General features: G+C 40.9%; 1 protein-coding gene across 9 annotated transcripts in view; it reads right to left on the reverse strand.

The window, feature by feature from the left end:
* Positions 1-16,168, reverse strand: part of PDE8B (phosphodiesterase 8B) — an 88,645-nt gene that overhangs the window by 21,760 nt on the left and 50,717 nt on the right. For 4 of the 9 annotated variants that reach the window (XM_074932764.1, XM_074932767.1, XM_074932765.1 and 1 more), the window contains 6 exons: positions 15,141-15,229; positions 8,111-8,189; positions 7,430-7,570; positions 5,288-5,376; positions 4,571-4,631; positions 765-816 (listed from right to left, as the gene is read on the reverse strand). In XM_074932764.1, coding sequence (XP_074788865.1) covers positions 765-816; positions 4,571-4,631; positions 5,288-5,376; positions 7,430-7,570; positions 8,111-8,189; positions 15,141-15,229 — 511 coding nt within the window. The remainder of the gene's footprint in view (positions 1-764; positions 817-4,570; positions 4,632-5,287; positions 5,377-7,429; positions 7,571-8,110; positions 8,190-15,140; positions 15,230-16,168) is intronic. The other 5 variants (XM_074932773.1, XM_074932772.1, XM_074932766.1 and 2 more) reach the window with 4 other exon arrangements.

Raw genomic sequence — 16,168 nt, forward strand, 5'->3', positions numbered from 1 at the left:
AGGGCTTCATTTGCCAGAAGGTAACAGGGCATGAGAACCTGTTCCCTCAGAGTAAGACAGCAGTGCTGCATCTGGATCAGATCACTAGAATCACAAGCTTAAAATTGCCCTTTAGTGCCTCAAGGAAAATGGTTATTCCAAACAATAGACAACATTGGAAGAAGAGATTAGCCCCTTATACTCCACACCTTTAGTCAAAAGCTATCTGCAGAAGTTACTGAGAGCCTGAATGTGCAGTCTGCAAGTAAGCAAACCTGCCCAAAACACAAGGCATGGACAGGTTGTGCAAACATACCGTAACAACTCGGTGCTGACTGGACATGACTAGGTCTCGCCTGGACACTACAGACAACTATTTTAAGTCCTGTTCTGGGGTCAAACCAATGGCTTTCTGACAGGTCCTAAACTTGGAAACACTAGGGCAGATCTGCTGGCACAAATTATCACAGTTCCACATTAATTTCAAACAAAGCGGTGCCAAGATATACCAGCTTCGGAATCAGAGACAGCGTTTTAATACAATGAAAAGCAATTGCATCTTAACTCTGAATGCACAGCAAGAGCTCTGCACAGGAGATTCAGTTATTAATGATGGTTAAAAATGCAATTCATGGTGCAACATCAAAGCAGCTGGCATCTGTCATTGGCCATCTGCTCTGACCACTGACTCAACAGAGGGAAGACATTAACATTTCATTTCAGCAAAACACCTGGCCACAACCTCAAGCACAGCAGTAAATAAAGGTAAATGACAGTATTCTAACCTGACTGAGAATTGTCTTCTGTGTGCTTCTCATCACAATGATTCTTTTCAAGCTGAAGATGCATCAAGAGTAAAATACATATGTAAGGAAAAAGAATATAAAAAGATTTTAAACGGGCTACATTCAACACTTCATTATCCAACATTTACTGCTCAGTTATCTTAAAAAAAGTGTTTAGCAAAGGCTCTTCTTTAGGTATAATTAGATGTAGAGAAATAACATGAAAGTAAACAGATATGCAATGAAAGAAATCACAGATACCATAGTGTTTTTATGTACAAAGTCGCTGTTTAATGCCTGTATTTGCAAGAGGACTGACATTCATTTTTAGATAGCATTTTGAATGGAAATTGCATATGAACCTGAAGGGTTCCAGGAATAAAACACACACACACACACACACACACACACACACACACACACAAAAATCCTAAAAATGTTCATTTTTACCCTATGTACAGAAATTTCCAAACCATTTTCTTAGTACCATCTAAGCTAATTTTACATGCATTCTGTCATGGGTAACTGATAAACTGGACTTCAAAAAACCCAGTGAGAAAAACAACTCTCCAGCAACTGAAGGGTAGAGGTAGGTATCCTCCATCAGAACTTTCTTTATTTCCATGTAATTTTTAATCATTGCCATGAATGAAAAGGTTAAACCCAAAATCTTAATTCTTCATGCTTCTGAAACATCTTAGGTAGCTCCACTGATACATATTTCAATCTTAGAATTTAAATAGGGTATTTCCATCATCTTGAAGTTTACACCTATTGATTGGTCTACAATACACAAATTAAATGCTCCTCTGCTTTTCCATCCTGCTCAGAAGCAAAAGCACAGTCTGTCCAATACATAACCGTTTAATATCTGCTAATCACTTCATCCCATTCCTTTGTTACTTAGTTACAAGAAAGTATTTTACTGTTAATAAGAAAATTGAGCAGGAACTTTCAGTTCCTCAAGTCCTCTCTAAAATTAGCATAACACATTTAGGTATAGCTAACAGAGACACTGAAAAAGACTAAAAATAATGCATTACATTTTTTTACTGTATTCACTAGAGAAGATGCACATACCCTCTACTTAAATGAATAAACTTCAGTGCTTGACATTGCACTTACACATTATTACACATTACACATCCTATTTAGGAGTCCAATACTGTCATCCAATCTATGGTTACTGGCTCCTCTTACCAAATTGATCACCTGCCTATAGCAAAACGCTAGATTGCATGAAAGCATGAAATCCATGGTTGCAACCCGTGAGTTAAAAGCAGAGTACAGCAAGGTTGCATGTTGGCACTCAGCATCCATATGATTTGTCCTTACTGGGATTATTCAGGAAAGAAAGAAAAGAATGAAAACTGCCTTTTCCATCATTCTTGTACACCTTCCAACTGTTTTTCCATTTTGGTATTGGGGGAGGAGGGGAAGATGGTGAAAGGGAGAGAGGGAGAGGGGAAGAGAAGAGAGAAGAAGAGAGAAGAAGAGAGAAGAAGAGAGAAGAAGAGAGAAGAAGAGAGAAGAAGAGAGAAGAAGAGAGAAGAAGAGAGAAGAAGAGAGAAGAAGAGAGAAGAAGAGAGAAAAGAGAGAAGAAGAGAGAAGAAGAGAGAAGAAGAGAGAAGAAGAGAGAAGAAGAGAGAAGAAGAGAGAAGAAGAGAGAAGAAGAGAGAAGAAGAGAGAAGAAGAGAGAAGAAGAAGAAGAAGAGAGAAGAGAAAAAAACCCCACCAAAAGTCAGGAGTGGCTTTCTGCAATTAATAAGAAAAAAGAAGGGGAAATCCTGTGCTCATGCTCCATATAAATCTTGTTCAAGGGAATGTAAGGAACAACGCCTCATCCAGAAAATTGATTCTAAAAGCTTAAACACCTTTCTTGTAAACAGAGAAATCATCTTGTCCGAACAGAGTAAGATCTAGGGAGCTCATCAGATACGGTACAGTAACATAAAGCATTCTGGTCCAAAACTGGAGCTTCTTTCAGAGGCCATGGATATATCTCTGTCTACTGCACAACTGGCAGAAAACATTGGCACAGTCCTTTAAGTGCTCTACCAGAAAAATAAAACAAACCTCATTTAAGTTCTGAATACTTCTCTTACTGCTTCTGCAGGCATGATCTGAGAGAGCCACGTAAGGTAAGTTATGAGGCCACTTACATAGTTAATCTTGGGCTGCTAAGTTCTTAAGAGGCAAAACACCACTTATGTTGTAAATTTATGAATGTGCAAACACTGGACTCTATCCTGCCAGGTCTCAAATTGACAAAGGCAGCATTAATCATTACCTAGGCTTCAGCACATGGGAACAGTCACATGAAAGTCAATCCCCATTCATAAATCTTCACTGTGAGAATAGATAATACACTCTCAGATGTTTTCTTTTTTTGTGTGCATAAATCTAACATGCTTAATTTTTGTATGTGATAAATCTGGCACAGAAATCCATGAAAGCTTCTACACAGCAGTCTCTAATGACACTGTGCTATCCCTTACAGAGGCTGTCAGTAACAACAAAGAACATTTCTACATTTTTAACAGTTCATAATAATGTAAGGATGTTTCTGTTTCTAAGTGCATACAATGTCTGAATGCTGAGATTAAGCCATTTATAATCACATTATTGCAGTGAAACATTAGACATTTGCATCAAAATTTGAACCATGACAGCTTTTACTGCTCTGTAAATAAATATGTGTGGCTTGAAGAGAAACCTAGTATTTTTTCAGGGCAGAGAAAAGTTCTACCGCTGCAAGTATTCAGGCATGGATTTCAGGAAAAATGCTGTGTCCAAATGTTGATCAGGATTGATACCATCTTAGTATTGCTACAAAAGTAACTCTAAGAGGTCTCATGGATATAATATAGATATTCATATATGTCACCATCACTGCTCTAAAATGAAAAAACCCTGAATTCCTATACATCACCAGCACAGCTCTAAATTGACAAAAACCAAATACATACCCAAAACCCCCAAATTCGAAGACCCCTCCCCTAAAGAACATGGAAACATATGTTTCCCAAGCATGTACTCAGTCTAAAATGTTGCCAGCTACTTCCTATGATCCCCACTTTCTATCTCACCCCTGCAAACCACAGGCTAAAGATAGATTTTATTCCTTTGCTCACAAAAGTCCAAACTTCTTTACAGGCCATGTAATAGAGTATTTCTGAGGCAAAGCATGTGATATGTTCATTTGTTTCAGACCCTTTCAGAGCGAGTGAACCATAAGCATATGACAAACAGCTCCCCATGCCACCTGCTTTGTTGCAGGACCTGCTCACATGGATATATGACTGGACTGCAGAGACAGTTGCTACTGCTGGATTACCTGGGTTATGATTTGGATTACAACTCTCCACAAAACGTGTTCTGATGAGCATGCAGGTGTGTTAGGTCCAGCATGAAGGCTACACTTTATTTGAGAACGACACATTGGCAAACCTTGTGACAGCTGAGCATAGGCCATTATTAGATGTAAGTATACCAGATCAGACTGGCAAGAGTAGCTCTAGAAAAAAAACCCTGAACTCCCTTTGGACTATGATCTATGTTGCTCCACAGTACCACGGATCAACTTTCATATGCATGTTCCAGAGATTTAAAGCCTTTCTTTCTCAGCAGTCCTACAAAATTACAATAGCCCATGAAAGTGCTGAAGTTTTCTTGCTTGCTCCAACAAGAGTTGAATCTCATTTACAATACAGATAACATCCTCTTGGAAAAATATAAAATTCTACACCAAAAAATATCAGTTTACTAAAAGCAATGAAAATGATGACATGAAAGAAATATGATACCTGTTTGTTGTTTTCATTGGTACAATGCAGCCTTTTGATGGACACAAAGTGTCTTATTTTCCTAGCAACAGGAATAACCACCCGTTACCACATCAAATAGTAAAGAGAGAAGTGAAGTGATACACTGCAATTTTCTAAAGCACAGGTCTCAACACCCTCATGAAACAAGATACCAAACCCAACACCAAATAGATGACTGGGTGACAAGTGCTCCTTCGGTGTCACAGCTGTGTTTTTGTCCCAGGACACCTGATCCTGTTGCTCCTGCAGGAATTCACCTGCACATCTGGAAGTAGAATTTGGCAAAGTGCCCATACTACACTGTAGGTACATGCACATACAAGCACACACACAAATAAAGAGGATCACCCAGCTACTGATCCTTCCAGCTGACTGGGTAACAGTTTGGTTAGTGTAGCATAACTTCTTAAAGAAATGCATGGTAGCATGAACCTAAACATCAGCTTGGTAGTTAACACTATTAATTATTATGACTGTACAATTCTTTTGGCCAGCATACGATGACACCAAAGTGGACAAACATCAGCAAAGAACATGACTTCTCAACTTTGCTTATTCTTTCTACATTGTTTGAAGTCAGCAGTTATATAATCACCCTGCTACTAAATACATGGAGGTTCACATCAAACTTGATGGGGAAACAGAGAGAAGGCCCTAAAACCCAGAAAACAATCATGTTCTGGACAAGTTAGTTACCCTCCTTGACCAGTCACAGGTGTAATCTTCACATGCTGCTGGATACTGTCTCCTGATTTTCTTCTTGCATAGGAAACTCCTTGCCATTCCTAAGCAAACACACACAACAGAGACAGAATTTAAGAATACATAGCTTGCAATCAAATATTCGCTTATTATTACATAGTGGAAAACGACATATTATTTAATGGTTGTATTTTTTAAAATAATGCAAAATTTCTTAATATAAAGTAGCATATTTAACAGGCATTATCTAATGTAAGAACAGCGTAAATATGTTTCTCTTGTGAGAGAGTACACAGAACTGTAGGAACCATCCTCTTTGAGGGGTTACAAACAGTCTTGCTAGGTACCACCTGTGGAGAATTACGAGGCTTGTTGGTGTAGGAATGCAGAAAGAATGCAGTGTGCTTGTCTTGTACTGATAAACACCCAACCTGACCAAGGACAAGAGCTCAGCAACTTCATTATATGATCAAGGACAGGACTGATGTGAGGATTTGCAGTCTATCACTCTGAAGTCCAGTAATTAGCAACTGAGTGATGTCTGGGGTGAAGCAGAGGCCTTAATGACCAATGTTGCTTCAGCAAAGCCAGCAGAACAGTTGCGCCTCTGCACCAACCGCCTCTTACTCCCTTCTTGTGGTTAGCAGTGTGACAAACATTGTTAAGAGCCAATCCACACACAATAAATGGGTTAGCCCCACCTTGCCAAGAGTATAAATCTTGGCAAGGGAGCAGCAGAATCAAACTCCATGTCGAGCACCATTCAGCTTTGAAGTTGTCAGTCATCAAGTGATATGTATGATAAATTTCAGAAGCCCTTCACCTAAGGATGCTCTTCAACTAACCTCAGGTAACAAATAGCCTATTCTCACTCCATGACTGTTTTCTCATGACCATGGATATCCAAAGCACTCTGGACACCAAGACACCAACGATGAAGAAAAATTCTTCATGGCATCTTTTATCCTGTTTTGCCATACATTTTGCCATGCATTGTCATGCCCATTCTCTGACTGGCCACTAATTTTCCCTTCATCCACATTGCTACAGGAAAGTATCAAGAGGACTCCAGGCTAACCAAGAGCCATATATGCACCTTCATTAAGCAGTCCACTGATGCAGAGATAAAAAAATATCCTCTGGTATGGACTGGAGAAGAAAGGAAGATAAAGCAGAGGGCTTCCCTCTCCTTACCACCTCAAAGAAGAGAGATTTTAAGGAGGGAAACACTCAGCTGCAGAATAGGATGAAGTTGGAAAATGGGTGGGAGATACCTTCTCCATCACAAAGATGGGCAGATGCAGAAGACACACAGGGCCTTTGAGCAAGCAGTGCTAGCAACTGGGCAGCCTCTATAAATGAGGAGGAGTAAAGCAAGAGTGACCTACAAGTAGTGCTAATGAACCAAGATGAACCTGCAGACAATTCCAGACAGTGATCACCAAAGCCCAGATCATTGCTGGAAGTAACTCAAAGGCTCAAGAGCTCCACAAAGTTCAGAAGGTGAGAGAGGGAAGGGTGAGAGGTACTTCTGCAACCCATGGGAGATGGGATAAGAGAATTTTATATGTATTAGGGGAACGTATGGCCAGGAACATGTGGCAATTTTGTGTTCCATCTCCACCATGACAGGAGTTCACAGTGCACTGGAGGCATTTTAACTAGTCAAAAACCCAAATCCCACTGGGTGCTGATATATTTTGGTCACAATGGATTATGCCACATGGTGCTTAAAGCATGTAGTCAATGAGGGATCTGTGGTTATAACAGAACAGTTTTAAACCTTTTGGTTGAATGATGCAGCCACCTGAGAGACTGACTGAGGGACAACTTGTTGTATTCCAACTAATAAAACCTCCATGGGCTCTAAGCAAAACAGAAACACAGAAAATGTTCTTATATTGATTTTAAGCCAACAAATTGGTAGAGGAGTTCAGTCAGGTCCTAAAAGCAAAGATAAAGGATAAGTCTCTTGTCTGAGGCAGGGGCTGTTGTGCTCCTAAGACATCTGAGGAGCAGAATTCTGGTCTTACACGTGCACTCATGAAAACCGTATCTTGTGTTTTTAAACCTAGAGCATTAAAAATAAAGCAGAATAGAAATCTCAATCAATTCTGCATGAGTTTATTTGCTTACCTTTCCTTTTTTAATAAATGTGTTGATAGTGTCTAGAAGATCTGCACAATTTTTATCACTTTTTGGTAGTTCAGTAAGTTCCTTGCCAATAAGCTCTCCCTTTTGATATCCCATCATCCGTTCAAAGGCTGGATTAACATACTGCCAAAACAGAGGTACTTCAGGATAAGATGAAAAAGAACATACTTAAAGGATAATTACTGACATATAACTATGAAAGTGATAAAAGTTATACATCTAAAGTCATAACCACACAGCCCTACAGTTCCGTGTTTTTCATATAAAAATATTGTGTAATGTTGAAACATTTTGTTCAGCTAAGGAGTTGAACACAAAAGGTGATACGTAAGCAGTTATCAGAAGGCAAAGAAACAGAACAGAACCCTTTACTGTACAGGTTATCTAGTTCTGCTACAGACTTCATACTGGTTTTACCATAATCAACATTACCATCTAAATTATAAACATTATAAGCAACATTATCATCTAAATAAAGTTACTAAATGAGAAGTCTGAAAAGCTCAGTGGGCAACAATGTGCAGCATCCAGAAATAAGGTAGATTATTGCACATGGGCAACAAAACTAAAATACTGAAACAGAACAGAAAATACTGAGCAAAGATCTCTTCAGGGTTCCTCACCCCAAGTTCTACAAAATAGTTAAGTTTTTTTCACCCCTACCTGAATGACATGATCTTCACTGGTTATTTCTATAGCTTCCTGACAACGGTCTAATGCTGTAAACACTGCATCACAAGCCCTGAAATTAACCAATGACTCACATTAGTTTTATTGTTAGAACATCTTGCTCACTATAAATACATTATTATATTACTTATTGGTGAATCACAAAGTAGCATGTTATTTGGACCAAACCATGTCACTATCTTCATTATATTTTTTCTTCAGGAAATTCAGCTTCAAACACCCCTGTTGTTCACATGTTTTTACTGCAGATCACGTAATAAAATTGCTTATGGGCACTGCAGCACCTTAACAGTATATTTCTTTCTCCAAACATGCTCTAGCAGGAACTAACAATTAGCAGTCAGAATAACAAATGCCTTTTACATCACAGAATCACACAAAATCATTCAGGTTGGAAAAGACCCTTGGGATCATCGAGTCCAACCATCAGCCCGACTCTACGAAGTTTTCCCCTACACCACATCCTCCAGCATCTCATCTACACAACCCTTAAACACATCCAGGGATGGTGACTCCAGCCCTTCTCTGTGCAGCCTATTCCACTGTCTGATCACCTTTCTCTGAAAAGTTTTTTCCTAATGTTCAGTCTAAACCTCCCCTGTTGCAGTTTAAAGCCATTTCCCCTTGTTCCGTCACTAATCACCTGTGAGACCAGCACCAACCTCTCTTCAATGTCCTTTCAGGGAGTTGTAGAGAGTGATGAGGTCTCCCCTCAGCCTTCTCCTCCTCACACTAAACAGTCCCAGCTCCTTCAATCGATCCTCATAGGATCTGTTCAGGTCCTTCACCAGCTTTGTTGCCCTCCTCTGCACTCACTCCAGCACCTCGAGATCTCTCTTATTGAGGTGCCCAAAACTGGACACAATACTCCAGGTGTGGCCTCACCAGTGCAGAGCACAGGGGGACTGTCACCTCCCTACTTCTGCTGGTCACACGGTTTCTAATACAAGCCAGGATGCCGCTGGCTTTCTTGGACACCCGGGCACACTGCTGGCTCATGTTCAGCTGCTTGTCAATGAGAACCCCCAGATCCTTCCCTTCCACACAGCTCTCCAGCCACACCTCCCCCAGCCTGTAGCCATGCAGGGGGTTGTTGTGGCCCAAGGGCAGGACCTGGCACTTGGCCTTGTTGAAGCTCATCCCATTAACATTGGCCCACGGATCCAATCCATCCAAGTCTCTCTGCAGAGCCTCCCTGTCCTCATGCAGATCGACACTCCCGCTTAACTTGGTGTCAGCTGTGAACGGACTGATGATACACTCTGTGTCCTTATAAAGATCATCAATAAAGATGTTGAACAGAAATGGTCCCAACACCGAGCCCTGAGGAACACCACTCGTGACCAGCCACCAGCTGGATTTAGCTTCATTGACCACCACTCTCTGGGACTGTCCATCCAGCCAGTGCTCGACCCAGCAGACCATTCGCTCATCCAGGCCCTGGGCAGCCAGTATTTCTGTGAGAACTCTATGGGGAACTGTGTCAAATGCTTTTCAAAAATCCAGGTCAACAATATCCACAGCTTTTCCCTTGTCCAATAGTCAGGTCATCTTGTCATAGAAGGTTTGTCAGGCAGGACCTGCCTTTCATAAACCCATGCTGACTGGGCCTGATCCCCTGGTTGTCCAGATTATATTATATATATCACTTGTAATGGCACCCAAGATGACCTGCTCCATGACCTTCCCTGGCACCGAGGTCAGACTGACAGGTCTATAATTTCCTGGATCCTCCTTTCTGCCTCTCTTGTAGATGGGTGTCACATTTGCCACCCTCCAGTCCAATGGGACCTCCTCAGTCAGCCATGATTTCAGGTAAATCATGGACAGCGGCTTGGCGAGCACATCTGCCAACTCCCTCAGCACCCTCGGGTGTAACCCATCCAGTCCCACAGACTTGTGTGCATCCAAGTGGTGCAGCAGGTCTCTGACCACCTCTTCTTCAACTGTGCTGACCTCAGTCTGCTCCCCCTCCCCATCTCCCAGCTCATGAGGCTGGGTGTGCAGGGAACAGCCTGTTCCACTGCTAGAGACTGAGGCAAAGTAGGCATTGAGCACCTCAGCCTTTTTCTCATCCTTGGTTACCATGTTTCCCTCTGCATCCAGTAAAGGAGGGAGATTTTCCCTAACCCTCCTTTTGCTATTAACAAATTCATAGAAACATTTTTTTATTATCCTTAGCAGCTGTAGCCATGTTGAGCTCTAGCTGTGCTTTGGCTCTTCCTGCATAGCTTCAACTACATCTTTATCGTGTTCATGAGAGACATGGCCCTTCTTCCAAAGGTCACAGATTCTCCTTCTGTTCCTGAGACCCAGCCAAAGGTCCCTGTTTAGCCAGGCTGCTCTCCTTCCCCGCCTGCTTGTTTTCTGGCACACGGGAACAGCCTGCTCCTGTGCCTTTCAGACTTCTCTCTTGAAGTATGTCCAGCCTTCCTGGACTCCCATATCCTTCAGGGCAGCCTCCCAAGGGATTTTGTTAATCAGCCTTTTGAACAGGTCAAAGTTTGCCCTGCGGAAGTCCAAGGTGGCAGTTTTACTAACCCCTCTCTTTGTTTCTCCAAGGATCGAAAACTCTATCACCTCACTATCACTGCACCCTAGACAGCCTCCACCCTTTACCTCCCCCACAAGCTCTTCCCTGTTCACAAGAAGCAGCTCCAGGAGGCACCTTCCCTGGTCGGCTCACTCACCAGCTGTGTGAGGCAGTTATCCTCCACACACTCCAGGAACCTCCTGGACTGTTCCCTCTCTGCTGTGCTGTGATCCCAGCAGATACCCGGGAGGTTAAAGTCCCCCACAAGAACAACGGCAAGTGACCGTGAGATTTGTCCCAATTGTTTATAGAAAGCTTCTTCCACCTCACCGCTTTGGTCGGGGGGTCTATAGCAGACTCCCACAGGAAGATGTGCTTTATTGGCCCTTAACCTAACCCAAACACTCTCAACCCCGTCATCACTGTACTTGATTTCTGAGCTGTCATAGCATGCTCTAACATACAGGGCCACTCCACCACCTCTCCTTCCCTGTCTATCCCTCCTGAAGAGCTTGTGGCCATTGATTGCAGCCCTCCAGTCGTGTGAGGCGTCCCACTAAGTTTCTGTGACAGCTGCTATGTCATAGTTCTCGTGCTGCATCATGGCCTTGAGCTCCCCTGGTTGTTGGTCATACTGTGTGCATTGGTATAGATGCACTTGAGATGAGCTCATGAACCCAACACCTTTTTGTGAGTGTGGGCCCCATTCCCTACCAGACCCTTCTCAGGTGCTTCCACGGTTCCTAAACATCTTTCCTTTCTCTCAAATGAAGTGGCAGAGGGAGACCCCTCAGCAGTCCACCATCCTTCAAGCATTGGCACACTTCCCTTAAGCTTGTTCCTAACATGCCCAGTTATCTCCCCATCCTCCCTCATATCTAGTTTAAAGCCCTGTCAATAAGCCCTGCTAACTCCTGCCCCAGCATCCTTTTCCTCCTCTGGGACACCTGCATCCCACCTGTCTCAGAATAGAAAGTTTTGTGAGCGTTAAAGATAGGGAACCCCAAAACCACCACAGCAGATATATATGGAGTTTTCAATACAACAGATAGATTGGTACTGTCAAATAAGTTGTAATACAACATAATTAATGGAAGAAATTTAAGCCATCTCAAAGTCCTAGTCAGAAAAATATCCATTTTCCTGCTTCCAAGCCGTCTGAATACCATACATCCTGATCTTTACGAAAGGACAAAATGATCTTTGTTTCCCATTTTTTTTTCACAGCTATCCTTGAACCAATGCAGGAAAGCAAAAGCCTTACCTTCTTGCTACAAAATCTAAATTGCTTAAACTGTAATTTACATAGGATAGGATTAACACTAATATAGACTGCTAATACTAGAAAAAGCCACAAAATTATATATATATATATACACATAGAGAAAAAGTGCATACTAAAAGGAACAACCCAGGCATACTTGCTTTGATAGATGTCAGTACTTCATCCTTGATATGGACTAAGCACAAGCTCATTATCTTCTACTTACCCCTTGCTGCAAGAAGCATAAATGCACCATATATAAACATTCCTGTATATGGCTGTTACCTAAAAGGAACATCTTGCTCCTAGACTACATAGTGAGGTATGAATTAATATTGATGACTAGAGAATTAGGAAATACAGGACATTGCTAGTTCTGCTCATCATGGAAGTAACTCAAAAACAAATAGGATACGCAAAGAAATATACACAGAACCATAGACAAGCAGCCTCACAGATGAAAATTTATAGCAAAAAGTGTTCTATACAGAAGATGACAGCAGTGCTATAGCTCATACAATAAAAGGAGCTCCCAATGTCATTTTACAAGTGATTTTCTAGCAGTCCAAGGCGGCTTCGAAGTGTGACTTTGTGCTGTGTGAAACAACTGATTTATCTCAGTGATAGATGCCCGTCTGTACACCAGCTGCTAACACATGTCATTACGTAAACTTCATGCAAGAAAACACACAGTTATGCTTGCACTATTCAAATCTTAGTATTTTCATTTGATCTGGCAACTAAGACAGCAAAATTACAAGTTTAAATGGCCCATATTCTCTCTGATTGATACACACCTCCCAGAGATGTCCAATCAAGCTTCAAACCAGAAGAAGCTACGTGGAAAAGCGGAGTCCCTACTTAGACTGGAAAGACCCTTCTGACTACTTACATGAATGCATACATTGCTTTCTTGGGCTGGTCCTACCTTTTCATCATGCTTCTCTTGTATCTGAACACCTGAAATATCCTGGGTTTAATTCCTTCAACTAACTTTCTGAAAATATTCTCTCTTCCCTTTCACTTTTACAAAGCTGTATAGAAGACCTACTGAGACAGCAAACAGATCAGAGACACAGTAGGATTGACATACAGTGCAAAACATTCTTTCCCACTTAATTAAAGCACACAGATGAAAACAAATTACATCCAAATAGCATTACCAAACACAAGTTCTGCTTAGTTTTTAATGGCAAATTCATTTAGAGCATCTGCCTAGTCAGGCAGAGGTAGGAAGAAATCCTCTGTTTAAAGACATCAGCTTCCCTAAGTTCCCAACTTCCCAAAGTTACAAATGCACCTTTTCAGAAGGTTTATCCTTTAAAAGGCTACTTTGTGCCCCCAGATGTTAGTACAAATGCTGCTTATAATTGCTTATACTTGTTACACCGCCAAGAGTATGTACCTGTTTAGCTACCCTGTGCCTGCATCTATTAAAATCTTTAAACTGCTTAACTATTCTGGGACTGCATCTGGCAGTGGCAGTAGCAAACCCAAAACCACCAGGTTTCTTTTCATAGTGTTTTGCAATGCTGCCAAAGATTCCCAGTCCAGTCATGTTCAGAGGTGATGTAAATATATATACACACACATAAATATATATAATGTGCATCATCAATATACAAAACACACAATAATGCACAGTACATTTTATATAATGCTGTTACTTACATAATTAAAAGGAAGTATGCTTACAGTTTATGTAACTACATTAAAGAGACGAAAAGCAAGTGGATTACAAGTGGGTGGTATACTCCTGTTTCCATAAACAACATGGATGAAAGAACTGTCAGTAGATGAAATGCTGCTGGGGACTGACATTGTTTCCTTCCAATTTTAATGAATTTTAAGATTTTTTTGGTGATTACTATAAATAAACTTGCAGAAAAATATGGTAGCCAGTATGAATCATGCTCCCTGTGTTGGAGTTTTAATTATCTGCACTCATAATTGATACTACTCATGTAAAGATGCTCAAACTGCATTTGAATCTTGTTCTTGAAATGAAACATAAACTACAAGCATTGTGTGTATGAATGACAGCTTAATCTTTATAAATAAAACTGATGTTTCTGATCTATGCTGACTTAATTCAGAAGCCACTCATTTCATGTTGCATTTACAACTGAACAACAAACCAAGCCAGGACCACCATAACACCTAATTAACTTCACAGGTTTCACAGCTGCTTTATTTTTCTGCCCAGTTTTGGAACACACTTACTAAAAATTGTGAGCCCAAATTCAACTTTCTTCCCTGAAAATTTTAGTGTAATTGAATTCTGCATGCACCAACATATAGTCACTTGAACACAAAATCATTTTGGGACAAGTTGGCAAAGAAAATCTTGGAAAAATCTACTTCTTAAACAGAAACACCTGAAACCTGCAGAGTGATAGCATTTTCTGTAGGTGGAGCTGTAATTAATTTATGACACCCAGGGAACTACACCTTCTCTGCATGGCACTCAACTTCAAGGGCTTTTTTTTTCCCCATATAGTTGACCTGCAAACATATTTGCATGCATGTATAAGCACCTGTATTAAATATAAAATTAGTCACATTAAAGAAAAAGTGGTAAGAGAATTAAAGTAATTAATTTCTCACTAAGATAAAAGACTATGCTTCTGGTCTGCACAGTCTTGCCCAAGCAAGAAAATAAAAACTCAGGGTATGAGAAGTTGAATCAAGATTGCATTTCACTCAAGCTATCAGATAGTTATATAAGTTTGCAGCCCATAAACCTTACACACAAGACTGCATTTTTAAAATGCTGCCCTTGCAAATAAACAAGCCAAAGTCTTTGGTCTGCAAAATTTCTGCTAAAGGATCTTGCCCTGACTGTAATGCTGGAAGTAATGGCTGCTAGAACATTGCCAAATTCAGTATGGGTACCTCAGGACACACAGGACACAAGCAAATATCAGAATAAAGGACATGTACTGAATTTTGCACTAAGGAAAGCTGTCACTTAAACCACCAGTGAATGAAGCATACGCAGACCAAGCTTTATTAAGGTACCAGTTACTAAGGTACTTGAATATATTCTTTACAAAACAACAGAAGAAGAAATAAGAGTATAGTATATTAGTTAACAGACAGATGCAAAGCACATATATGCATAGCTGGGAGGAAGCAGAAAGTAACCTGATACAATTATGTAGACCAAGCAGTTGCTGTTTGCAGTTTCTTACACTTCTACATACCGTAATTTGAACTGAGATCGCACTTCCCCATGTTCTATTTGAACCAGTTCATTGTAACAAGCAGTTATGCTGCTATTCTCCATGAATTGCTGGAAGACAAATCAAGAGTGCATGAAATAGATTGGAATAGTTTTAAATTGTTACTTCTCTTCCTACATCTAAAACTCTAACCTTATAAAGAAAGCTGGCACAAGTCCAGCAAAGGGCCACAAAGGTGATTAAGCATCTCTCCTGTGAGGAAAAGGCTGAGAGAGTTGGACTGCTCAGTCTGGAGAAGAGAAGGCTCAAGGGGGGATCTCATCAGGGTATAGAAATATCTGAAGAGAGAGTATAAGAAGACAGAGCCAGCCTTTTTCCAGTGGTGCCCAGTGACAGGACCAGAGGTAATGGGCACAAATGGAAACAGAGCATGTTCCCTCTGAACATCAGGAAAAGCTTTTTTTACTGTGAGGGTGACTGAGCACTGGCACAGGTTGCCCAGGGAGGTTGTGGATTCTCCATCCTTGGAGATCTTCAGAAGTTGTGTGGGCATAGTCCTGGGCAACCTGCTTCAGGTGGCCCTGCTTGAGCAGGGAGGTTAAGCAAGATGACCTTCAGAGGTCCCTTTCCAAACTCAACCATCCTGTCATTCCGTAGAAATAAGAAGCTTTAGTTGTACCTTTTGTGTCCAGTAATCATCTTTTCCCGAGGAATGATTTTCTAAGTTCTTAAGACAACATGGCTATCTAAAGACAAAGCCAGTATAAATATATGCTAAAACCTCAACTGTGAATTTTCCCATTTGATTTTGGCAACCCAGTTACAAACAGGTAATCTAGAAAAACCCAAACAGTCTCACACAGAACCAGTATTCCCTTGATGTTTCATTTTAAACATCTGCCCTTAATTCAGAATGGAAATGGAATACCTTAGAGACATAAAACATACATGCTAGAAAAAGAAATTATATTTGGCATTTCATTTGTTTTCAAGCAAATATTGCAGCTGAAGCTCAGAGGATAACTTTGCTCCATTAGTAATCTCTGTAA

This window comes from Athene noctua, chromosome Z, assembly GCF_965140245.1.
Source record: "Athene noctua chromosome Z, bAthNoc1.hap1.1, whole genome shotgun sequence".
Taxonomy (NCBI): Eukaryota; Metazoa; Chordata; class Aves; order Strigiformes; family Strigidae; genus Athene; species Athene noctua.